The sequence below is a fragment of the Ursus arctos genome, unplaced genomic scaffold (genome assembly GCF_023065955.2).
Source record: "Ursus arctos isolate Adak ecotype North America unplaced genomic scaffold, UrsArc2.0 scaffold_12, whole genome shotgun sequence".
NCBI classification, from domain to species: Eukaryota; Metazoa; Chordata; class Mammalia; order Carnivora; family Ursidae; genus Ursus; species Ursus arctos.
Genome location: NW_026622786.1, coordinates 15,953,945 through 15,980,408, shown reverse-complemented (window position 1 = coordinate 15,980,408; position 26,464 = coordinate 15,953,945). Strand labels below are relative to the sequence as shown.

Sequence of the window (26,464 nt, the reverse complement as noted above, 5' to 3'; positions counted from 1 at the left end):
TATTTATTCATTTATTTGACAGAGAGAGCAAGGAGTCCAAGGCAGGGCTCAATCCCAGGATCATCTCTCCAGCCCAAGGCAGATGCTTAACCAACTGAGCCACCCAGACGCCCCTCTCTCGTGCTTTTATTTATGTGGCCTGCTGTTAATCGTTATTACTTTGGTGATATGGGGACCATTTAAATCAGACTTGTTTAATTAGCAAGGTAGCTTGACTCTTGTCATCTTGTAATTTCCTGTCATAGTTGGATTTTAAAATTGAAATAGTATTCCACTGAACTCTAAGAGCTTATTATGGAAAGGGTACACTGTATTTGGATTTCTGTTTTAGTCATGTTTTGATATCCCTAGTCTTTATACTTTTTTATTAAATGGAGACTGTTGTATGGAAATGGATTTTGCCCAGGACCTTGGAAATTCTATTTTACAGATTACTGTAAATTACAGGATTGTTTTAGAGTGACATACTTTTGATAGAACATTTCCCCTCTATTTCCTGAAGTTAGAACATCAGAATTGATAACCTCAAAACAGGGTTCTGTTTGATGTAATGATATAATCACTATCATGATTTACACAGATAAAGTAGTTCTGATGTATGTGTTAGGATAATGCAGTCTTAAACTTTCCGTGGAAGTTATTTCAATGTTGAGTTACGTATTTTTGAAAATAAACATTGAATCACTTCGGTTTAATGATATAAATCTCTTTCACCATTTTTCAGCATTAATAAATCCTAACATATTTTGGTTCATTTCAGGTTGTTAAAAATTAATTTCGGGGGCGCCTGGGTGGCACAGTCGTTAAGTGTCTGCCTTCGGCTCAGGGCGTGATCCCAGCGTTCTGGGATCGAGCCCCACATCAGGCTCCTCTGCTAGGAGCCTGCTTCTTCCTCTCCCACTCCCCCTGCTGTGTTCCCTCTCTTGCTGGCTGTCTCTCTGTCAAATAAATAAATAATCTTTAAAAAAATTAATTTCGTTCCTTCCTTCCTCTGCTTTTTTTTTTTAGAGATTTTATTTATTTATTTGGGAAAGAGCATGCATGTTAGAGCACAGGGTGGGGAGGGTGGGCTGAGGGAAAAGCAGGGACGCAGGGCAGGGAAGCCAGGTGCCTGGTGGCCCGGGGCGTTGCTTGGGGCTCTATCCCAGGACCGTGACCTGAGCCTGCAGATGCTTAACTGTCTGGGCCACCCAGCCGCCCCTCTGATCTGCGTCTAAGAGAAATAGATTTCTTACCCTTTTATTTTTGTAATTATTTTAATAACTAAAATCCACATTCACATCCTCATGAATATTTGTTGTTTTTTGAGTTTTTCTAGACTACTTACAAGTTTTTTGTGTATGTGTCTTTTGTTTTTAAAGATTTTATTTATTTATTTGACAGAGAGCACAAGCAGGCGGAACAGCAGAGGGAGATGGAGAAGCAGGCTTCTTATTCAGCATGAGGCTTGATCCCAGGGCTCTGGGATCATGACCTGAGCTGAAGGCAGAATCTTAACCAGCCAGGCACCCTTACAAGTTTTGTTTTGTTTTTAAAGATTTTATTTATTCGACAGAGATAGAGACAGCCAGAGAGAGAGGGAACACAAGCAGGGGGAGTGGGAGAGGAAGAGGCAGGCTCATAGCAGAGGAGCCTGATGTGGGGCTCGATCCCATAATGCCGGGATCACGCCCTGAGCCCACGGCAGACACTTAACCGCTGTGCCACCCAGGCGCCCCAACCCTTACAAGTTTTTTAAATAAACTTTTTATTTTGGAATAATTTCACATTAGTAGGAAAGTTGCAGAGATAAGTACGTAGAGAACCTGTATACTCTTCACCTGGTTTCCCTTAATGTTGACATCTTACATAGCTATGGTACATTTGTCAACACTGCACAGTGTTGGTGCGTGTCAGTGCACAATATTGGTGCATTAGTGTTAACTACATACTTTACTTGGATTGCAGCAGTTTTTCCACTAACGTTCTTTTTCTGCTTCAGGATCCAGTCTAGGACACTGCATTGCATTTGGTCAACACTACTTTTTATTGAGCTTTTTGGTTTTCAGTGTCGCGCTATCCCTAAAGAGGCTCATTTATTAACTTATTTATGATTTGGTATTTCTGATCATCTTTTATGTGCACAGGTACTTTATTAGCCTGGAGATAAATGAGAAGTAGACAAAACTCTTGAGCAGTTAAAGTTGCGGAGATACTGGAGTAAACAATGGTTAATGTGTGTGGAATGTGGTTACAGGAGTAGCTGATTTGGGGGGAAGGAGAAAGAAACATGGAAGTCTTCCCAGAGGAGGTGATGTCTGAAATGGACCTTGAGGGATAAATAGGAACTCTTAAGACAGAGGCCAGAGGAAAGTGCATCCAGACAGAGGGAGTAATATGTACAAAGGCTCAGAAATATGAGTGAGCGAATAGATTTGCCTGGGATAAAGGGTTGGTATAGGAGGATCGTGGGAGATAAGGCTGGAAAGGTGTGCAGGGATTGGAAGTGTTGATTTGTATTTTTAGTAGCTGTATTTTATCATAGATAGAGATAAATATAGATATAATTTGGGGAATCATTTAGGGACTTGGCCTTCTCCCTCTTATTTAACAGCTTTTTTTTTTTTTTTTTTTTTTTTTTTGCCATTCCACTACTAATTTGTGCTGTAGCAAAAGGTTAGTAAAAGTAAATACATCTATGAACCCCAACCCCTTACAGCGTTGATGAACGTTTATATGGTAAGGGAAATTGAAATTGTAGGCATCCTTAGGATCTGGCAGCTCAGTTTATAATGTTTTGCTATTTGTGAATTTTTAAAATGTGGTATTTACATTTGATTAAATAGATGTATAGAAAAGTGCTGTATGCTGCCATCAGTGTTTGGGAGACTTAGGTAGGGATATGATTCTAACATTTTTTTTTTTTTAAAGATTTTATTTATTTATTTATTTGACAGAGATAGAGACAGCTAGCGAGAGAGGGAACACAAGCAGGGGGAGTGGGAGAGGAAGAAGCAGGCTCATAGTGGAGGAGCCTGATGTGGGGCTCGATCCCACAACGCCGGGATCACGCCCTGAGCCGAAGGCTGACGCCCAACCGCTGTGCCACCCAGGCGCCCCTGATTCTAACATTTTTAAGCGAGAAATTTTGGGATATATGGGTTTTGGTGAATGGATGTAACATTACAGTCAACTTTGGAGGACATCTCCATTACGTATAAAATTTATTGGTATGGGTTAAAACTGAGTATTTTACATTTCTATTACGAGAAAATTTTGAGGCAGAGCTAGAAAGAAACACACCTTTGCAAAAATAGTTTTCCGTCATGTCCGATGTACATACCATATAATTTAGTGTTAGCACCAAAATGGCTGTTTGTTGCCCTGCTTTTAAAGAAATAAAAGGAAACTTACTCACCAGGGGCCAAAATTAGAACATTGAGGCAGCCAGAGGATAATCCCTCTCCTTGCTCACAAATAACTGCTCTCTTAAGCGTTCTTTTTATATTCCACAAAAGTGAAAAAGAAACCCCATTCTCCCTCTTAATTGGCCAGTTGCCCAAAGAGAACACATGATCTTTAGCAACACGCAAGTTACCTTTTTCATATTCTCAAGTGATAACATTTTGAGGAGAGCTGTGTGGCTAAGTGAGCTGCTCTTTTTTTTTTTTCCCTTTAATCTAGGATTTCACGCATTTGTGTGATCTTGCAGTTTAGGATGACTTTTTCTTTATCTTCTGGTGCAGATTCCTCAGATCATCTGATTGGTTTTACTCATCTTTTTGGAGCTGGGTCACACAGGGTGTAGGCCCTCTGTCAGCCTATGACAGGTTGATTTATGTGTCAGGTATTTACTCCTGATCCAATCAAGAGAGGGGCGTGACTCAGTCATGTAGGCAATTGCCCACTGAGGAAGCTACGTAGGGATTTCTCTAGGGGTTTTGGGCAGGCATATATTCTGAAATTATGTTCAGTTTTTTTTTTTTTTTTTAAGATTTTGTTTATTAGGGAGTGAGTGAGAGAGAGAGAGAAAGATAGCCAGAGAACTAGCTGGGGGAGGGGCAGAGGAAGAAGCGGACTCCTGGCTAACCACAGAGCCCACACAGAGCTCGATCCCAAGAGCCCAAGATCATGACCTGAGCTCAAGTCAGATGCCACCCAGGCGCCTCTATGTCAGTTAAGTTTTATCAAGAATTTCTTATATGTGCTTTAAGCCTTTTTGGTTGTTGGTATGTGATTGCTTCCCAGAAGAATCTTTTTCAGGGTTGCCTGGGTGGCTCAGTCTGTTAAGCATCCAACTCTTGATTTTGGCTCAGGTCATGATCTCAGGGTTGTGAGATCCAGCTCCAAGTTAGGCTCCACGCTGGGCCTGGAGCCTGCTTGAGATTCTCTCTCTTCCTCTATCCTGCTCCTCCCCTCTCCCTCTCCAAGCAAAAAAAATCTTTTCCACAGAAGAGACCCATTATCTCTGTCCCAGTCACAGCATACTGCCATCTTTTACCTTTAATATATTCATTTATTTATTCATTCACTGAACAAGTATTTGAATACTGTGTTTCATGCACTCTTTTAGGTGTTGGGATACGGGATGTTCAGGGCTGATTTGTAGCAGTTTATTTCACTGAAGTGGGTGGTGGGTGCAAGGGAGCTGGGGCAGGGTTTGAGAGTTTTAGAGGGGAATAAGGAGACTAGGAGCCTTGTGAGTGATCAAGTTTATTGTCAGGTGTAGTTGTGGGGTGAGAGTTGAGGGCCTAGCCAGGAATGGGTTGGGGCTAAGTAAAGATAGCAGAGGAATGGAAATCTTCTGTTTCTGTTAACTGCCCACATTGAAAATTCCATTCATTGCAGCTGGCATTTACAAAATGGGATTAGGCAACTACTGAATCCCACAGAAACTCAAGCCATTCATCCCACAGTTTACTATGTGCCTACTCTGTCCTAGATATTGGAGGGGGGATAGTAGAAACAAAAAGAAGGGACTGTTTTGTGCTTTCGAGGAGTGTGCTTTTTTGAATTTAGGACTAAGGGGGTCCTAAACAGGTACAAACCCAAATAATTATGATAATTTGACCAAGTATTAGTGTTATGGTATTTGACGCTAAGCTGTAGGGCCAGGTCGAGCCTTTTGTCAGGGTGCCCTTGAGGAAGAAGGACACAGATGTGGAAGGGTTTTCAGGTCATACTAAAAAGAGTTTCATTACCATTTTAATCAAAAATCAAGAAAACCAATTAGCAGTTTATGAAAAAGCAAGATTAGGATCTGGAAAGATAGTCAAATAATTTTTTTTTTTTTAGAGTAGCCAGACCTGGCTAGAGATAGAGGCTGGGAAGGACAGTTTGGGACTTAAGTTTTGGAAATTAAGCTCTTGGACTCATGCTGAAAGGGAAGAATCTGTGTCAGCCATCGGAGTGGGAGTAATGTCTCCGTTGAGAGGGAATGGAGAAGGATTCAGCAAAGAGTTGAAGTTTGAGTTGAAGAAGGTTTTCAAGGATGTTCATATGTAGCAGCTTGGTGCGCTTACAGGGACAGTGGGCTGGGTAAAGCAATTATTCTGATATTTTAGGCTATGGACACTTGCTCATTTCACACGAAAAATAGATCTAACTTCACATTCCTTAACTTACTTGTATTTGTGTCCAGCAGTTCCAGGCACATACAACAGACGTGTTTGTTTAAAAAAAAAAAAAGAACAATTATTTTACTTTGCTCCATAATGTTTTTCCCATCTGTACTTCTGCTAACCTTTTCTTTTGCTGAATTAGGGAGCAACTGGTTTTTGTATTAAGTATGGTACTTTGAATGAAATGTCATTTTTAACTTTAATCTGAATTTTTACTCTGTTAGTTACTTACGCCTGTCAATAAAAAGAAATCAGTGGGAGCAATAGATAAGCTTATTATTGGAAGTAGCATGGACTGTGCTGCTGTGATCTTTCATTAGAGATACTCAGATTTTTTCTTAGGAATAGCAATCTAATTTGAATGTTCTGTTAATTTGAGACTGTAATTATAGAATACACTCAAGCATGCATATAGACAGTTGGCTGCCAGACATCTCTTCCTTACGTTGCTGCACTCTTTAATTCTTTGTATTCTGTGTGCCCTCTTGATCGGGAGTGCGTGATTGGAGGGCATGCTGATCCCTGAACTACGGCAGCTGTTTTGAATGATTGGGTTAATAGGACGATGTGGATCCGTGGTTTGATTTGAAGCCTCTGTGTGTCAGAAGTAGAGCTTTAATCTGCTTTTAGCATCATAATATTTGTAGTCCTGGAACGTTAGAGAGCAACCATAGGGCACATCTAGGCCAAAACGCTTCATATTTTATATATAAGGAGATCGGTATTGTGAAGTTAGGTGACTTACTCAGGATCACACAGCTAGTCGTGGTAGAATTAGGACTAAAATCTGCTCTTCCATTGAATTTATTACTGCATGGTATTATTGACTAAAAAAATCTTTTTAAGTGAAGTTAGAAAAGTCAAATATATGTGCTGATCAAGCTTTTGACCTGCTGTGGGAGGAAGGCTGTCTGTTCCTGTTCTAGTCCTGTCTTCCCATGTGTCTGGTAAGGGGTGGCGGGCATGGGTGGGCTGTAGAGAGACCAAGAAGAGTGCCTTGGTTTAGCACTGGCTAGAGTGTTATCTAAAAATAGTGCCATATTGGGACCTAGCTGTGCAGGCCTCCAGAAAGAGGGCTATGTCCTAGTTATAATGTGTGCTTTTAGCAATTTCAGGATTTCTTCACAGAAACGAGTATTTAAAAAGGAAAGGAGATGTTTCAGTTGCTCCTGGAATAACCACTAGTACACATGATAGTGGTACAAAAACCTTTGAGGAGCATTCAAGGAAAAGCCATAAGGAGTGCAGACGGGTGAGAAGTGTGGGAGAGGAGGTAGTTAGACAGGAGTATGTAGGGGCTGAAAATATATTTGAGGAAGAGAGTGTTTTTGTTCCTCATGGTGGGGTGGAGAAAATGATTAATGCTTTGACATAGTTTGCTGTGGCATTTAGGTTCTGAGTTGCTCTGTTAGCCTGTGGATCCAGACTCTGTCTAGGGTTTTATCATTGTGAACTAGCTGATAAGTAGTTACATCATTTCTGCTGGGATTTTGACCGACATCAGTATCTAAAGAGTTTTTATTAAATTAAACTTTTGGGGACTTTACTTGGTGCTCTTCTAAACAGTGAAAACATTCACGGAATAATGGCTGGTTAACATTTATTGAATACGTACTACTGCCAGGTTTTGTTCTAAGCATCTCCTATTGACCCTCGTTTTACAGATAAGGAAATTCATTGTGCCTGAAGGCACAGGAGGATAAAAGCATAATGTACTTCCGTAGACTGGCTTTAAGTTTTCTTTTAATCAAAGTGAAAGAGAAAAAAGAGAAGGGTTCGGGTGACTCGTTGTTTTTGAGTATCAGCCATCTTTTGGGGCTAATTTTTATTTATTTTATTTATTAAAGATTTTATTTGAGAGAGAAGAAAGAACAAGAGCTGGGGTGGGGGGCGCAGCAGGAGAGGGAGAAGCAGACTCCCCACTGAGCAGGGAGCCCCATGCTGGGCTCGATCCTCGGACTCCAGGATCCTGACCTGAGCCAAAGATAGGCTCCCCTTAGCGTTAATTTTTAAAATCAGTGTGTATGGGGCACCTGGGTGGCTCAGTCGGTTAAGTGTCTGCTTTCGGCTCAGGTCATGATCTCAGGGTGCTGGGATCAAGTCCTGCGTTGGGCTCCTGGCTCAGCGGGGAGTCTGCTTCTCCCTCTGCCCCTTCCACCTGGCTCGCTCGCTCTCTCTTTTGCAAAAATGAATAAATAAAATCTTAAAAAAAATAAATCAGTGTGTATGTAAGTTGAATGTGTTTACTCACGATAATGATTTATTTATATTAGCAGTTCATTAGCCTATAAAAATTTTGCAAAGACATTATCACCATCTCTTGTTTTTCATACCCGTAATGTAGTATATGTTATGGGAAGAAGTAGGGAGAACACGTGATGGTGCCTGCTCTGCAGGAGCTCCTTAAAAATGAAAGTACAGTAGTAGAGTATGTACTGGTGAATTATTTTTTTATCTGACCTTGTTGGTGATCATACTTGCCTGCACACATACTTCTTAATCATTCTGTTTGATTGTTTGCTTGTTTTTTTTTTTTTTTTTTTTTAGATTTTGTTTATTTATATGGGGGAGAGAGAGAGCAAGCGAGCACAGCAGGAGGAGTGGCAGAGGGATCTCCACTGAGCAGGGCGCCTGCCTTGGCATTCCATCCCAGGGTCCTGGGATCATGACTTGAGCTGAAGGCAGACGTTTAACTGACTGAGCCTTCCAGGCGCCCCTATTTGATTGTTAATAAGAAAAATTAATTCTACCCCATCATCCTCTGCAGATTGCCTGCCTTCTTTCATTGAGAAGACCATCTAACTTGGCTCTTTCTCTCCTTTCTCTCTCTCAAAAATCTCTATACCTTCCCCCTTCATCCTTTCTTCTTCTTTATATAGGATGTCCTTTAGATATATTTTGTTTTAAGGATGAGTCTTCTAAGTTGAATTGATTCCATTCTCTCCTGTTTTGGGGACCTTTCAGACTTTTTTTCTTGTATAAATCCTATCCCCTGCCCATTTCCTTCCCTCCTTCCTAGAGTCATCATCAGTTCCTCCCTGTCCAAGCCATAGGTTGTATCTTTGCAGTTCCTTCGTATCCATGCCATTCTTTGTTTCCGTAATATTACTACCCTGGTAGATTGACGATGGTCAGATGATTCTCTCCTTAAATTTGTGATGAATTTTGAAGGAAGATAGATTAAAAGATGTAAAAAAAAATTAGGAAGTTCCAGAGATCACATAGTATGTATTGGGAGAGGGAGATGAGACGTGGGAAGCAGTTTAAAACCTAAGAGCGAGATGTTATTAGAGAGGGAACTTAGTACCAAAGCATTGGAGCACAGATTGAAGTAAAAATGGAGAGTTCAGACCTAATAAGAAAGGGTTATAGAAAATATTACAGAATTATTAGTGCCTTTTGGAAATTATAAGAAAGAAGAGGGGCTTTGAGCTGGAAGTTTGAGAAAATTACAGCAGTAACATTACAGTAGGCGCAGTGTCAGGCTCAGCCATGTGAAGAGTAGAAAGGATTAATTTGAGAAATGCATAAGAAGAGAGATTTTATTACAGCTTGATGTAAGGAGAGAAGAGTAAGTGGGTTCCAGATGATTCTTAGATTTCGTACTTAGAAGAAAGGTAAGACGGTGGCACTTTTGCAGATCTGGAAGCTGAATGGGTCAAAGACTTTTGATGTAAAGCGATTTTTTTTTTTTTTTTGGTAATTCATTCTTTTTTTTCTATAAAATGCCCTGGAACACTCAATAAGATAAATCTTATATTTAGTTCTGTGGTCAATAAGAGGTGCCTTTAAGAGGTGAAACTGGATGTCTAGTAAAAGCTTGGGTGAATATATGTGGTGTGATAGTAAAGAGAAGAACAAACTGACATTTTTTCAGGGAACCTTGAAAAAATATGAGAGAGGCAGGGCAACATACTTTGAAATCAGCACCTTCATAGGATAGAACTTAATGAGATGGGTAGAAATTGATTCTGAGGATAATAGACTCATTGATTATTTCACTCAGTGCAGCGTAAATGGTAGGAATCCTGTTTTCAATATGTAAAAGAATGATGAACATTACTTCATTAATCTCTGTTTTTCCTAGTAAATTTAGTAGTCGGTGCTAACATGGGATCATCTGGAAATTCTGTGTTTTAAACTAGTGTTTAAAATATAGCTGGGGGGCGCCTGGGTAGCGCAGTCGTTAAAGCGTCTGCCTTCGGCTCAGGGCGTGATCCTGGCGTTCCGGGATCAAGTCCCACATCGGGCTCCTCTGTTGGGAGCCTGCTTCTTCCTCTCCCACTCCCCCTGCTGTGTTCCCTCTCTCGCTGGCTGTCTCTCTGTCACATAAATAAATAAAATCTTAAAAAAAAAAAAAATAAATAAATAAAATAAAATATAGCTGGTATGCTTTTGTATTCTCCAGAATTGAATCAGGTTTTTTTGTTTTGTTTTGTTTTGTTTTTTGGTAGCTATGTGTGGGAGAAAGCACTTTTTTAAAAGATTTATTTGAGAGAGAAAGAAAGCAGGCACACAGGCAGGCGAGTGGGTGAGGGGCAGAGGGAGAGGGAGAGAACCCTCAAGCAGACTCCTTACTGAGCACAGAGCTGGACAGGGTGCAGGGCACAGTCCCAGGACCCTGAGATCATGACCTGAGCCAAAATTAAGAGTTGGCTGCTCAAACAACTGAACCACCCAGGTGCCCCTGGAGATAGCACTTCTTTCTAACGGTATCATTAAAAAGTTCTTTGTGTGTTACATAAATATTCAGTGCTACCTCTGATTATTATTAGATGATAAGAGCAGAGATAAAGTGAAATAGAGATTCCCTTTTTGAGTCTGTAAAAATGTAGATGCCTGGGATTTTTAAATTATTTGAATTTTATTTTAACTAACAGTTTTGGTTGATAGAGTTGAGAAATATTTAGTAAAGGATCATGCTAATTAAGCATTAGTGATGTATCTATTCAACAGTACTTACTTGCCTAGCCTATTTATGTCACGCCCAGTTCTAGGCCCTGGGAATACAGGGATGAATAAACCTTTATGGGGTTTATATTTTAGTGAGATAGGAAATGAGCAGATTTTAACGCGAAGAAGTGATATAAGTGCTTTGAAAAAATATAACCTAGAGTGAGGAGAGAGAGTATGATGGGGTGGGGACTATTTAGATAGATTAGTCAGGGCAGGAGGGTGTTTTGAGGGAAGAAGAAAATCTTGTAAAAAGTTACTCCAGGCAGAAGGAATAGTAAATGGCAAAGAGCATGAGTCAGGATCTAGCTCATTGAGAACCAGTTTGGTATGTTGGAAGAAAGGCAAGAAAACTGGTCTGACAAGAGCAGAGAGAATGAAGTGGAGAATGATAGGAATTGAGGGTGAAGCGATAGGCAGGGGCCAGAGCATGTGTTTGACCTTATTGCCCATGGATTTAATTTTGAGTGTACAGTTGACATAAGACATGGAATTAGGGGTGCCAACGCCCCCCCCCACCCCACATACTGGAAAATCTTTGTGTAACTTTTTGACTCCCCGCCCAAAATTTAACTAATAGCCTACTGTTGATTGGAAGTCTTACCATAATATAGTCAGTTAGCATATATTTTGTATATGTATCATATATTGCATTCTTATAATAAAGTGAGCTAGAGAAAAGAAACTTATGAAGAAAATATTACAATACTGTACTGTATTTATCGGAAAAAAAAAAAGTCGTGTATAAGTGGACCTGTGTAGTCCAAACCTGGAGGGAGAGTTGTGACATGATTTGATTTTTTACAAAGTTCAGTGCAGCTACTGAGTGGAAAACTAGCCATAGGAAAGGCAAGGTCCCAAGCAGCAGACCATTTAGGAAGCTTCAACAGTGATCTAGGCTTGTGCTTTCCATTGTGTTCATGATGATCCATGTGGTGCAAGAAGAAACAGTTACAACCATATTTATACTTATTTTTTAAAAAATTAAGCTTTATTAATATTTGATATTGGTACTGGCATTCCATTTGTATATTAGTTACATGTGACCTACTATTTTTGGCCTGAGCAACTGCGTGAGTGCTGGTATTTACTGAGATAAGAAAACAGGGTGGAGCAGGGCTGGTTTGGGGGTAAGGATGGGGAAACAGTAACTCAATTTTGGGCATTTAAGTTTGAGATGCCTCTTAGAAATCGAATGAGATTTATCGGGTAGGTGGTTTAGATGTATGACTCTGGAGCCAAGGTTAGAGATAGCAATTTGGAAATCATTGGCCTAGAGGCAGTATACAACAACTTTGGAGCCAAACTGTGTGAATACAGATTTCAGCTTTGCCACTTACTGACTTTAATTGTGGACAGGTTAACTTAGCATCTCTCTGCTTCATTTACCTCACCTGTAAAATGGAGATAATAAGTGTTTGCCTCACCAGGTTATTGTGAGGATTAAATGAATTAATAAAAGCGAAGTGCTTAGAACAGAACAGGCGTGCAGTATACACTAGATACTAACTATTACTATCAGTTGATGAATGGTGTTTAAGACCAGGTTATTAGATGAGATGACCTAGGGAATGAATATAGGTAGAGAAAAGGGCCCAAGGAAGGAGTGCTCAAATAGTACAACCTTTAAGATTCAGAGACAGGAGGGAGGAGACTGAGGAGTGGGGTAGGGTTCCAACCAGGAGGATGTGGGGTCTGGAAGCCTGTCCAGTGAAGAAAACATTGCAAGGGGAGAAGTCATCATTGGACAAATTCTGTTCAGGAGTAAGCAGAGTAAGATGAGGACCTGGAATTAATCAATGGGTTTGTTAAAATGGAAGTTGTTGGAGACCATGAGAAGTGGTTTCAGTTAGAGTGGTGGATATGAGTATCTGATTGGAGAGGGTTAAGGAGAGAATTGGAGGTACAGAATTGGAGAACATGAGTATAGACAACTCAGAGGGGGTTTTTCTATAAAGAGGAAGAGAGAAAATAGAGTGGTAGTTAGAGGAGTATGTGTGGAGTCAAGGAAAGGTTGGAGTGGGTGTGTGCGTTGATTTAAAATGGAAGATAATGCAGTGAGCAAGTTTGTATACTAATGAGAGTTCCCCAGTGGGAAGTAGCCAAGATGTTGAGTAGGTAAAGTTAGGTGGTTTAGGGCACAATTGGAGGGATTAGTCTTAGACACTGGCAGGGACCCTTCATCCATTGATGAAGGTAGGGAATATTAGTGGTGGGTACAGATAGATTGGTGGATTTGGTTTTTGAGTGCTTTAATTTTTCCAGTAAAAGAGAGGCAGGATCATCAGGTGAGAATCAGAAGCGGGAAGGAGTGTGTAAGGTTTGAGAGAGAGAGGAGTGGTGTGAAATAGGCATTTTGGAAGGTGGGAGAATGAATTGACTAGGGAAATGCAGGTGAACCGTCAAGGAGTTCCGAGGGCTGATCGGACATGGGTGATCATTAAAGTGGTCCCGCTGACAGATGAGGGAAATGTGGTCTTGAGAGCGTATGCAGTGAAAAAGCAGTGGGGACAACGGCTCCTCTGGTTCTATTTTGAACTCTGGTCACATGGTTGAGAGGATTGCTCTTGGAACATTCCTCAGATCCATGGATATTGACAGAGAAATTAATAAAAGCAAATAGGCCAAAAAGGAATCATTTCATTTTTGCCTATGTTCAGTTTCTATATCATGATATTTCATGTAGAGGTCGAGTTCCTAGAGGTGTTTATGTTGCCATATCTGCTTGAGCATGCCTACTTTACACAAATGATATCGAGTAGGTTCTGGGCTACTTCTAGTTAATGATATTTGTTTGCTGAATTATGTTAAAGTAAAAAAACTCTAATAGGAAAGCTTAGTAGTAGCTTAGAGTTTTCCCTAGGACCTGTGGTTTCCATAATCTAGGATTATCGCTCATGTTGATTTCATGCTTCATGTTTGATTGCAAGGGAATTCAAAGTCTGGTTTACTTTTCTTTCAGGTGCTGGAGAATCTGGTAAAAGTACCATCGTGAAACAGATGAAGTAAGTTGGAACAACATGACCTTTTGTAAAACTACATTTCCTCGTAATGCATGAAAGTCCATAGTACCATTATTTTAGGTCCGTGGTAATGATTTGTGTGTTTTCTTTTTAAAGAATCATTCATGAGGATGGCTATTCAGAGGAAGAATGTAAACAATATAAAGTAGTTGTCTACAGCAATACTATCCAGTCCATCATTGCAATCATAAGAGCCATGGGACGGCTAAAGATTGACTTTGGGGAAGCTGCCAGAGCAGTAAGTGTTTCTCATTTCTTCTTCACTTGCTTGCTTTTAGTAGATGCAGTTAACGCAAAATTTGCTTCATGTTTTAGGGAAATGAATTTAAACAACAAGGTAAAAAGTGGCAAAGTACCGTGTGCTCATTTGAGAAGTATCAGCAATGTGCTCTAGGGGTTACTAGATTACCACCACAAAGAAGAGTCAAGGAAATGGGATTGTGTTGAATATCCTGTAGGTTTCTGTGACAGCCGTTTTTTATTCACCACTTTTATAGCGTGATCTTATTTTATGGTAGTAAATGTTAGTAAATTGAGATAATCTAAAAGAGGTAGCTCTGCTTTCTTCAGTGTAAAGATAAAAGGCAAATATCAGTCTCCCAAAATACACTTGAGAAGGACAAGAACACTAAGTCAAAATTTTAGGGACAGTTTTTAGGTATTCAAAAATACTCTATCCCTGTACTACGTTGGACTAGAACCTATACAACTGGATTATACCATGTCCTAGGGTAATTCTTGCACATGTCAGATATTCAAAAGCTGTGTTGATGAATCATAATACTTAGTGCACATGAAGTTCTCGTTTGTTAATTAGGATGTTTGATACAGTGGGAGAGGGCCAAATGAAGGCAGGAGATCTTTTATACCGCCAGCTGTACTCTAAGAGAAGGCTGGGAATGTGTAGAATGATTTCCTAGAACTAAGGGAGTTGTCAGCTGTGTTCAGAGAGTCGTTCTTAGGTGCTGTGGATAGTAAAAGGGGTTGACTTGGGGAGGCTGCCTGGAAAGGCAAAGTCTATGTGTCTGTGAAGTAGCTTAGGAACTCTGAGCTGCTCTTGGTTTATCAATTAACAAGCTATTATTAATGCACGTTAATATTCAGTAAACAAGTGGGGAAATTGTTGATGGGAAAAAAGTCACAAGAGGATGGTTATAATTGGATGGTATTCGACTGGGAATCCTAGAAGTGGAATAAGGGAAGAGGAGCCGGGGTAAGGACTGTGAAATGATTGAAGAGAAGAGCAGCAGAAGAGGGGATAAGGAAATATGGGAGGCATGACTTTTATGTTTTTGTAAAAAAAGGTATATCACAATTAGAGACTTTGTTTTTCTAAGCCTCTGGGAGGGGGAAATAGATAACGAATGCAAGAATGTTAACACATTTCTGTCTACATCTTTCCATCCTTTCTCTACCTCCTGCCTTTCTTTCCTTCTTTTCCTTTCTTCCCTCTGCCCTCCCCTGCCCCCAGCTCTCTCCAGTGTTCTTATTTTATTCCCTGTCCTCATCCCTCTCTGTCACCTGATTCTGTGTGTCTGTCTCGTTCGCCCAATCCAATAACTGGTCGATGCTACTGTATTTAGTCCCTTCCCTCTGTTTGTTGGCTTTTTCTCTGTCTCAGTTATTTATGCCTTCTCTTCATTTCTTCCTTTTTTATTTCTCACCATGTGTTCCCCTTTATATTTCTTGATCATCCCTCCTCCTTTCTTTTCTTTCCATTGTCAGATTGGTTATTATTAATGTTTGGGTCCTCACACTACTTTGTCACCAATACAGTTGACATTTTGTCTTCATCCAGTTGCAACCTGTAACAAAATACCACAGACTTAGTAGATTATAAACAACAGACATTTATTGTGCAGACTTATTGGGGCTGGAAGTCTGAGATCAGAGGGCTACCATGGTCGGGCGAGGGCCCTGTTCAGTTGTAGGCTTCTCTCTGTGTCCTCACATGGCAGAAGGAGAAGGGAGCTCTCTAGAGTCCCTTTTATAAGGGCACTAATCCCATTCATGGGGCCTCCACCCTCATGACTGTAGTACCTCCCCAAGGCTCCATCTCCTAATACTATGACATTGGGCCTTGCGATTTCAACATACGAGTTTTGGAGGGACACAAACATTCAGACCATAGCATCCCTCCTCCTTTCATTTCTTCCCTTTATCAAATGAATGTCGTTCATCTTTGGGTCCTAACACTCCTATATCACCAGATGCAGTCACCATCTCCTTAATTCCTGTTAGGCCTCCTGAATCACCTAGCTTTCCAGCATCCACCCATCCTAATCTACAACCCTACGTAATTTTTTGAACTTTCTTTTTTTTACCCTCCATATGTAGGGGTTTCTGTTTATAATTCCTCACTTACCCTTGTCTAGTTTCTTATGGTTGGTTAGAGAGTGAATGGACAAGAACAGAGCCAGATGAGGGGTAGGTGGTTTTTTCATGTCTGCTTAAGGGTGGAGGTGCGAATTTCATTGTAAAGAGGGGCCTCCTTAAAGGCCTATTAGAGGGTTTATTGTGGAGAAGCAGAAGTAGGTCAGTGGAAGAGATTAAGTGGTAAGGGAAAAGTGCTTCCGCTTAAAACTGTTTACAAGGCAGGACAGCAGAAATATGTAGCAATAGCTCTCTCTCCATTTTAAAGTTTCTAAAATTAGAATTGTGCTATTAAAAAAGTAATGCTTATTGAGGCTTTTGAATAGCTGTATGAGTTTAGTTCAAATTTCAGAATGGACTATAAAGTCTTCACATGTTAAAGCACTATACTACATACATAGAAGGACATGCTCAATATTGAGTATGTTTGCCAATTGATGTAATTTTTCAACTTTCCTCAGTCATTTATTCCTTTATTTAAAATTTTTATCCCTGAAAGGAGAAGAGGGGAATATAGATGTTAGATGAAGTTTCTTAGAGAGGGATGGACATAAAGTATTACTAGAAAAAATGCAGGAAAGCACCTTATAAAGGAGGGCTATTACTTGGCTGAGACCCTGACTTTGGCAGCATTAACTAGAGTGCACAATGGTTAGTTTTGTTTGTTTTGCCTACGTGAGTGCATGAGTTTTGGGAACACATGAGTCTTAGGAGTTTTGGGTTGTGATGTCACCTGTGGTTGGAAACGCTTTTTGCTTGCTAGTTCTTCTCTTTTCTTCTCTGTTCTGTTCTTTTCTTTTCTCCCTTCTTCCCTTCCCTTCTCCCTTCCCTTTTTTCCTTTCCTTCCTTGAGACCTGGGTTTATTTTTAAACTATCTGACAAGTAAGGGTGGGTAGAATAAAGCAAAATAATCAGAGTTCTCATAGCCCTTTTCTGTCCTCTTTACATTTTAGGTTTAAAAACTGTAGCCACTTACAAAGCTTTTTGACCATGAATTTTGATCAAATCTTTTCTTAACTTTCTTTTCCTCTTACTGTCTCCCCCCCTACCTCTTATTTAGAGGACTGTTATTCCTTGGGGAATCTAGAAACTGAATTTTTCTCTGAGGGATTTATTTCCCTCACTAGGCTTCCAGACTTCTTAAATAACTCAGTCTCCTCTTCTTCCTGTTCCTCTGTCTGAGCAGAAGGGGAAAGAAGAGAACACTTTTTCCTTAAACTCTATTAATATTTTACTCCCTCTGACGTGTTTAGACTTTACCTCTTACATGCTAGTTTTTTCATCTCTATTTTTATTGTAGGCTTCCTTTGTAGAATGGGAATGTGTCACATGTGCCTATCTCACAGATCAGTTTTTCTGTCAAAAAATCATGAGTAGGGGTGCCTGGATGGCTCAGTCAGTTAAGCATCTGCCTTCGGCTCAGGTCATGATCCCCCAGTCCTGGGATCCGCCCTTGTCAGCTTCTCCCTCTCCCTCTGCCTGCCCCCACCCCGTGTCAAATAAATAAAATCTTTAAAAATCATGAGTAAGCCGGGTGGAGATTTGTAGTAGGCCAGTCAAAAGAGATCTTTTTAGGAGATGGTGGTATGTGGTGGGGGACTGAAATCATTCGTCAGCTCAGCTCTGCACTTCTACCTACAGTGGAGTGAGTAGGGGGAACGACTTCATTGTAAATTCTCTCACACTGCCTTGCCCGGAAAGGTCTCTCTAATACTTCTCTTAAAATAATGAAAAGTGTAAGGTGCTTGTGTTTTAGAGAGATTCTTGTCAAGTCTTTAAGAAGTGGAGAATCATTTGTCTCTCTTTCTTAACTGCTGTCTTCAGGATGACGCCCGGCAATTATTTGTTCTGGCCGGCAGTGCCGAAGAAGGGGTCATGACTCCAGAACTAGCGGGAGTGATTAAACGGTTATGGCGGGACGGCGGGGTGCAAGCTTGCTTCAGCAGATCCCGGGAGTATCAGCTCAATGATTCTGCTTCATAGTAAGTAATTTAATTTTCCCATAACAGAAAACAATTTGGTGACCCTAAGGAAGTTTAGGGTCTATCCTTAACAAAACATTTAAGTAACAGACGCTCTTAGAAGTCTGTAGCATCCCTTGTAAAGATGGTTTCAGTTTAGGTTTACATAGCCCTTGGTCATTTTGTACGACTTGGAGAAAAACATTGTATATTGGAATATAAACGGGAGAATTGGCACCATGAAAAGTAGCTCCATGGTAGTTTATAATAAGTAAGTGAAAGAGGAGAGAAATCTTTTGCAGCTGGGTCCTGGATCTCTTCCAGTGCAGTTCCCTCTGCATAAGGACTTTGCATTAATTGCCAGCTAGTGAGGGAAATTAGAATTGTGATATCCCTTTGTATGCACCCAGCTCTGTGGCTGGGCTGCACTATGGATTTCTCTGGTACCAGTCACCACTAATAAATCTTTTGCCAGATTACAATAGTAGACTTTGTACCGAAAGAGAATGTTGAGTCTTGGAAGGAAGTCAAAGCATCTGTTTGTCAAAGAAATTCTCTTAAGTGTTACATAGTTTGAGAGAATTTGTGATTAATACTTGAAAGAGGCTATTACATGCTATCCTATTTTGCTTCTTTTACAACGTGTTTATTTATAAAGACCTATATTCAGAATGTACTTTTTAATGTGCCTTTTGGGAACTTGGTGAGTTCTTCGTAGTAACTATCTCTGTACTAATTGGGGCACTTTTAAGCATTAAGGTTTTCTCCAATATTCTATTTGCCTATCCTTCATTCTTGTTTAAGTTGTTATAGGAAGGAGTTAAATTATATTTGAAAAACTTAGTTATTTTTGAAATGAATACTTAACCTTAGAAACATTTCAGGATTCTTGCCCGTTTTTTAATATTTTTAGTTGCATATGTTGGTGGTTTCAGTTAATTCTCCCAATAGTCATGAAAGCTATGTTGTTGTTGTTGTTGTTGTTTTATCATACATTCATTAAGCTCTGAACCCTTTACACCAGAGAACATGTGATATATAGATAGAGGTCTTTTTTTTCCCATAATGTTTGATCAAGGCTTGACTGATTCCTTAACATTAATGGTAGTACTTAGTTTTATAGAAGCTTGTTAATGATTCACTTATTCACCCGTTCTTCAGTTTTGTATCAAAAAAATCTTTAGGAATCCTGAAATTACCAAAAATTTAGTTTAGCTTTAAAAAAATTAATTTAGCTTTGAAGCAGTCTTTTAATTATTTCACTGAATACATTAAATTTCTTTGGAAGTATTTACAATTTGTTTTTGAGTTAGATTTAAAAAACACACACAGTTTTTCTGTTTCATGAATGAAAACAGGAAATACTCATTCTTATTGAACATAGTTCTTGTTTTAATTTTAGTAATTCAAACACCATTCTCGAATGTCCTCTATCAAATGTCAGAACATACAAATGACCCATTAACTTTAAATGTCTGAGGGCTTTTGGTGTGGTTTGGTTTTTGTACTGTGCAGTACACAGTTGATTCAGTATTTAGCATCAAGTTTCAGGAATCTTTTTTTTTTCTCTCCAAGATTTTTTATTTTTTCAAGATTTTTTATTTTTAAGTAATCTTTACACCCAACATGGGGCTTGAACTCACAACCCGAGATCAGGAGTCACATGTTCTACTGACTAAGCCAGCCAGGCGCCCCAGAAGTCTTTTTATAATAAGAATAACATTTCCATATGTGTTTGCTTTTAATTGGCCTTCACAGCTTAATTTTGGTAGAATTAAAACCACTTTTGTGTAGCGGATATAGAACCTGCTTTAATTGTCCTATGCTCGATTCACACTTTTTCTCGTTATCATTTCTGTGATACCGAAGCTCTGATTTTCTTCTGCCACATTAGTGACAGGTTCAGAATCTACTTTTGACAAGGAACTAGTTTAGGCTATTGATTTGCTGTGTACATGGTTGGCTTCACCAGGTAAAAATAAATGTGTGTTTTATTTAGTTACCTAAATGATTTGGATAGAATATCCCAAACCAACTACATTCCAACTCAGCAAGATGTCCTGCGGACAAGAGTGAAGACCACAGGCATTGTGGAAACGCATTTCACCTTCAAAGACCTATACTTCAAGTAAGTCATTAACCTTTTTGCTAGATGTGCGAAAGACAAATATCTCTTAATCAGGGTAAAATTTCTCTAGGCAATATTCTTTGGTTTGAAAACCTACCATCATATTCATCAGCCGGTATTTGAATGTTTTAACCGAATGGGGGGCCCAGACCTTTCTTCTTTCTCCAAATAGCATCAAATACTTTTGTCCATTTGGAGGAATTTGAATTCAAAATTAAATTGTAAATATCAATAAAGATAATCATATGGTTATCAATTTATTTTATTTTTAATTTTATTCTTTTCAGCTGCTTTTTTGTTGGAATCGTCAAAACAGGTATTGAATGTTTGTTGTTTAGAAGGGTAACAACAATGCTAAGGATAGATACTTAGTGATGTGGCTTCGTTCTGCCATTTTGATATTAAAATAGAAATGCTTTACTCACCAGTGTCGATCCTTACTGAAGCGCACGTAGGGTTAGTGGAATGGAGCTAATACTGTCATGGCTCTTGGACTGATTTGTGCACAGTATCATGTACAACTAAGTTCTTAATGTAGCATAGAATGGAAAATTGATACGGTGATAGAGGTATTTTGGGGAAATAGGACATATAAAAAGTGGTTGTTTTAGAGAGAGAAAATTCTAGTACACGAATACAAAGGACTTTCCAGTAGCATTAGTCATTCTAAAATAGGCTTCGGCTTGTGTCTGTGTTAATGGTCTTTTGTAAATATTATAACCGTCTCTTTGGTTCCTGCTTTCTGCTTTTGTGACCTTTGAGATTAGCGGTAAACTTTTCCCCCTTTAACATGATGTTTGTCCCAGCTGCCTTATTACGCTCATGTGTGGTCTGTGATACTCAGCACTGTCGCACACAAATGTAACTTCTAGCTCAGAGCTTCTCCGTGTTCTTTTCTCTGAAAACAGTTGCTTCACGGGATTTGTGAAATCCACACAGAGTTTAGGTATTACTAGATACCACTTGAGGTCTTGAAATCTTAATAAACCAAAACAGGTCTGAAACATGGTGCAGGAAAATAGTCCAGCTGAATATTTGTAGAATAGAAGAGCTGCTTATCTTTAGCGCTGATGAACTGATTTAACTAGAGTAGCAAAGGCCAAATGGATTTATTACCTGTGCAACCACAAGAATGAGATGTCTTTTTGTGTACTATAAGATTAATAATCCATTTATAATTAAGTGTGGCGAACTTTATTTAGTGTGGGAAACATTCTTGTTGATGTTGTCATGGATTGGATTTTGGTTGGGTAAATCCTGTTGGTCTTCTTATGTCCGGATCAACAGCCAGATCTAGTTAAAGTGCTGCACCCACTTCATTGTTGGTATGTAGATATCTTGTTATGAAGTACTGTCACTTCTTCCTTTTCCTCTTCTCTCTAGGCAAAACCACTATCCATTTATTCAAACATTTATTGAGCATCTACTATATGCAAGGCATTGTGTAATTGCTTACTTGCCTCTCAGTTATGAGGTAACGTCCATAAAATGTTGATCTATTAGTGAATTATATTGCGAATGTTAATATGTGCTAAAAGCCCCCCTTGGGGATGTCACAGTATTCTACTAGTTTTATGGACTTTGTAGAAGAAAACTGAGGGGTAAACTGAAATTATTGGTGGACTAGCATGTGTCTCCCCTTGAAAGACTTCTATAGTGATACAGGTGATGTCCGCTTTCCTAAAACCTGTAATATGACCCTGTATTAAAACCAGCTCGTGGTTACATTATTCTAGGTGTCATGACCAAAGGCTGAAAAAAACCCCCGCTAGATCAACTAAAAGAAAAGGCTGGGTCATAAAGAGATAAGATGACTATTCTCTTTCAAACATACATTGAGAAATTACTCATTTATGTCTTATTTTCTCAATGTCTAGGGGAAAATTCTTTGGAAATAGAGCTCAAGTCACTTTAGATCTGATATACTAAACGAGCTTGGCAAAGTTAACCTTTTAAAATTTTGTCCTCGTCATCAGACATCTACCTACATCTCTCTTCAGAGTATCTACTCATTTGTGTGCATAATTCCTCAGCCGCTGGTAGCAGCTACAACACAAAGCATGACAGGTGTTCCTCTTACTGTAGGAAGTAGATGAGGACACTGGTGACAGAAGTACAGCAGTCGAGCAGGATACCAAGTGAGCCCCCCAGAAGGGAGTGGTGGACAAAACTAATCTGGAGTGGAACATAAAGTTTATGAACAGCTGAGGCTTTGTTGTTATTAATTAGGTTCAAATAAGACGTAGCGTTGGGAAATACTGGTTATGTTTTGTTTTTAGATACTGGGTTCTTAGAGCCCTACCCTGAAATATAATTTACTTTTTCCCCATAATTAATCTCCAAAATATTTTTTCCTTAAAGTCAGGAAAACATATCCCAACCATACCTCAATTTAAAAAAAAAAGAAAGTTAAAAAGTAAGGAAAACATTTTGGAAGCAGAATGCAAGTTGGAGATTTCTGTTTTTTCATTGTTCTTTTTAACTAAAGAGGTAAAGCATTTTGAAGGGTAGAGTGGTGTTATGGCTAAGAGCCTGGGTACTGGAGTTAGAGTGCCTGGGTCCAGAGCCCCAGTCCCCATTTGTTAGTAGTGTGCCTTTAGGCATTTAACATACCTGTGCCTCAGTTTCTTCATCTGTGACTGGAGATAGTAGTACTTACGGGAGTGTTGTAAGGGTCAGATGAGTTAGTGTACTGACGGTGTTGAGGATCGTGTCTGGCACCATGGTGAACAATAAATATTAGTTAGTATTCTTGTTATTACCTTAAGTTGTAGTATTCAGCTCTTTGTCTTTCTGGTCTTTTCTCCCCCCTCCTTCCTTTAATCCATTTCTGTGCTTATTCTGCTGACTTTTGGCGCGCCTGGTACAAGCTCTGATAGAGAGGAGGTGCAACTAGTTACTAAAATGAGAGTTTTCATTATTCTTAGATTTTATTTTCTCATGTTCTCTTTTACTTTTAACCACAGAGTATTAGTTTGACTACATTTTATCTGCTCCTTGTTTGTCTTTTCTGTTATCAGTGGGGTTTTGAATATGCAATAGCGGGCGGTTCCCTAACCATTTCAGTTTAGGGAGAGGTGTATTTGTGACCTTGCTGAATTTGTGCATTCTTTCCCTTTACTCAGGATGTTTGATGTAGGTGGCCAAAGATCAGAACGAAAAAAGTGGATTCACTGTTTTGAGGGAGTGACAGCAATTATCTTCTGTGTGGCCCTCAGTGATTATGACCTTGTTCTGGCTGAGGATGAGGAAATGGTATGTCGGATCTTCTGGTAAAAAGCCTGTTTAATGCATCCGGGAAGTGGAAAATAACTCTTAGGAAGATTTTGTGTATCCATTTGCCTTGAACCAAATCTTGATTCCTTAATTTTTTTCCCTGTGAGATTAGACTTTTAAAATATTGATCCATGCCCTACTACTTCTTAAGAGAGAGGACAGCGCATTGAGTATGTGGGCGGGATTAAGTCCTCTTCTTCCCACCTCCCAGCCTCCAAGAATTACAAAAATGAGCACTGACTTAGCTTTTGTGTTATCAGTGTCTAGCTTGTTCCCATGCGTGCCATTCAGTGCTTCTAAAACTTGTTGGTCTGTTTTTTCATTAACAGTTCATCCACTTTTACTTTTTGCTATTGACACCCTTTCTTTCCCCCCTCAGAACCGAATGCACGAAAGCATGAAACTGTTTGACAGCATTTGTAACAACAAATGGTTTACAGACACTTCAATCATTCTCTTCCTCAACAAGAAAGACCTTTTTGAGGAAAAAATAAAGAGGAGTCCACTAACTATCTGTTATCCAGAATACACGGGTAAGGGGTCATGAACGACTGTGTTGGAGGTTCAGATCTTAGATCAACACTTTAGTGACATTCCTGCACCTGCCTTTTATTTTGAACAATGCGTGTACGTCCTCATGGAGAGTGTTCACTGGTAGTGGTATTAACATTAAGACCCCTTAAGCCTAAAGTGCTATTCCAGACAAAATCGAGTTCACTGTGTTTATTTTGTATTTCTGTCCTCTTCATTTTTTGAGGAAAATAGAGAAAGATAAAAATCAAAATTTGGTGTATGTATGTTCACAAAAGTACAAGGATAAGGTGCAGTTATTGCACTTAAGACACAGTAGTTGTAGAGAGAAGGACACACACATAAAGAATTTCATTATAATAGGAAATGTTCACTAACAGAAGAAGGGGTTACTGCTTTGGGTTCAGTGTCCTCTTTTTTTCTAGAGGAAATGACACTCTTGGAGTGAGGTAATGAATGAGGATGAATTAGAAATCACCAGGCATGGGGCGCCTGGGTGGCACAGCGGTTGGGCGTTTGCCTTCGGCTCAGGGCGTGATCCTGGCGTTGTGGGATCGAGCCCCACATCAGGCTCCTCTGCTACGAGCCTGCTTCTTCCTCTCCCACTCCCCCTGCTTGTGTTCCCTCTCTCGCTGGCTGTCTCTATCTCTGTCGAATAAATAAAATCTTTAAAAAAAAAAAAAAAAGAAAAAGAAATCACCAGGCAAACAGAGGATTAAAAGCATTTTAGGAAAAAGGAATAGCATATATGAAAATATGGAGGTAAAAAAGAATGACATGAGGGGTGCCTGGGTGGCTCAGTCAGTTGAGTGTCTGACTCTTGATTTCAGCTCAGCCTGAAATCTTGATCTCAGGGTCATGAGTTTCAGGCCCCGCATTTATTTAAAAAAAAAAAAAATTGTATAAAAAACCCCAACAACATGATATGTTTTAGAACCTAGAAAGAATTCAGTATTGCCAGAGCTTAACGTGATGGGAAGGGATGCTTATGGAGGGTCTTGTATCCGATGCTGAGAGAGTGGGGAGCTATTGAAGGATTTTGATTGCGGTACATGGTGTTGTGAAAACTGTGCTTTAGAAAGATATGCAGTAAATGGCAATAAAGATAGGTAGTAGGGGAGTTGAATTAGTAAAGAGTCTTTTAGGATGCAAATAAAAACTTTAGGTGAAGATACGGGGATATATCCTAGAAGCCTAGGGCAAGAATGCAGACATATTTTAATTAAGAATGTATATAGAACTAGGAGATAGAAAGCTGTCAAGGACCCTGGAAGCACTTCTTTTCCCATCTCTTTTTTCTCCTTCTCTGTGTGTATCTTCTTTATTCTTCTCTCTCTGCTTAACAACTTTCTCTGCTATTCAGTTAATGTGATACAGGGTGGCCCTGCCACAGTATCTCGTCTGCATTTAAAAGATCAGGTTAGGGGCACCTGGCTGGCGTAGTCAGTAGAGCATGCGACTCTTGATCTCAGTGTTGTAAGTTTGAGCCCCACATTGGGTGTAGAGATTACTTAGAAATAAAATCTTAAAAAAATAAAATAAAATTAAGACCAGGCTATACTGATATTGGTTGGCCCCAGGTTCAAATTCCTGGGAGAGAGATTCTGGCCAAGGTTAAGGCAGGCAGAAATCCTTAGCCTAGTCAGTCAAGTCAGTCAGTCAAGGTCAGGGACACAAACATGAATGCCAGGGCTGCACCGCTATAACCTTTGGATCAGAGCTGGGTATTTTCAGGGAAGGAGAACTCTTGTTAGCTGGGCAGACACTGTAAAGCTTTCTGTAATAAAGTGAAAGAGTACAGCTAGGGTAAGGAAGTGGGAAGAGTACTACCAGAGTTCTGCCTTGATTGGCTGCTGGTGCTGTGACCTGAATTGATATTTAGAAATGTTGATTTCGATGCATCTCTGGAACATCCAGTTGGAGGTATCTAATAGGCAGATATATATGTGGCCTTGGAGCTTTGTGAAAGATTGGGGGTTAGATGTGTTGATTTGAGATCATGTATAAATACAACATGGAAATGGATGAGATGATGTGCTGTGATGTTATAGAATGAGGGCAGAAAAGGCCGTGGATAGAATGAGAGAGTACCAGACTCTACGGGCAGGAGAGAAAGGTTTTTATTGGATACAAAGGGAAGAACCAAAGGATCAAAAACTAAGAAATTTAGAAGTGAGGGGTGGTCAGCAATGTTGTAAGATACACACTGAAAAATGGCCTCTGGAATTAGCAGTCCAGGGGATCATGAGGGTTATTGAGAGCATTGTCAGTGAGAGCAGAGCCAGGGCGGTGAGTTACTGAGTGGGAAGTAGAGAAATGAAGACAGGTGTAGCTTACTCTTGAGCAGCTTGGATTACAGGGGAAGGGATGATTTAAAAATGTTCATTGGCTTAGTGGTAAGATTTTATAGCAAAAGAGAAGTTGTAAAAAGTGGATATAATTGATGGAGCAAGATTTGTAAGCAGCTGGCATTCCATACAATGGAATATTATTCATCTATAAAAAGGAACGAAGTACTGATAACATGCTCCTACTTGTATGAACCTCATAAATGTTATGCCAAGTGAAAGAAGGTCACACTTATGTGATTGCTTTTAAATGATACACCCCAAAATAGGC

At 39.6% G+C, this 26,464-nt stretch overlaps 1 protein-coding gene across 1 annotated transcript in view; it reads left to right on the top strand.

Moving 5' to 3' along the window:
• Positions 1 to 26,464, top strand: part of GNAI3 (G protein subunit alpha i3) — a 36,510-nt gene that overhangs the window by 6,900 nt on the left and 3,146 nt on the right. Inside the window, exons 2-7 of the mRNA XM_026484617.4 lie at positions 13,516 to 13,558; positions 13,673 to 13,814; positions 17,774 to 17,931; positions 19,910 to 20,038; positions 23,164 to 23,293; positions 23,694 to 23,847. Coding sequence (XP_026340402.1) covers positions 13,516 to 13,558; positions 13,673 to 13,814; positions 17,774 to 17,931; positions 19,910 to 20,038; positions 23,164 to 23,293; positions 23,694 to 23,847 — 756 coding nt within the window. The remainder of the gene's footprint in view (positions 1 to 13,515; positions 13,559 to 13,672; positions 13,815 to 17,773; positions 17,932 to 19,909; positions 20,039 to 23,163; positions 23,294 to 23,693; positions 23,848 to 26,464) is intronic.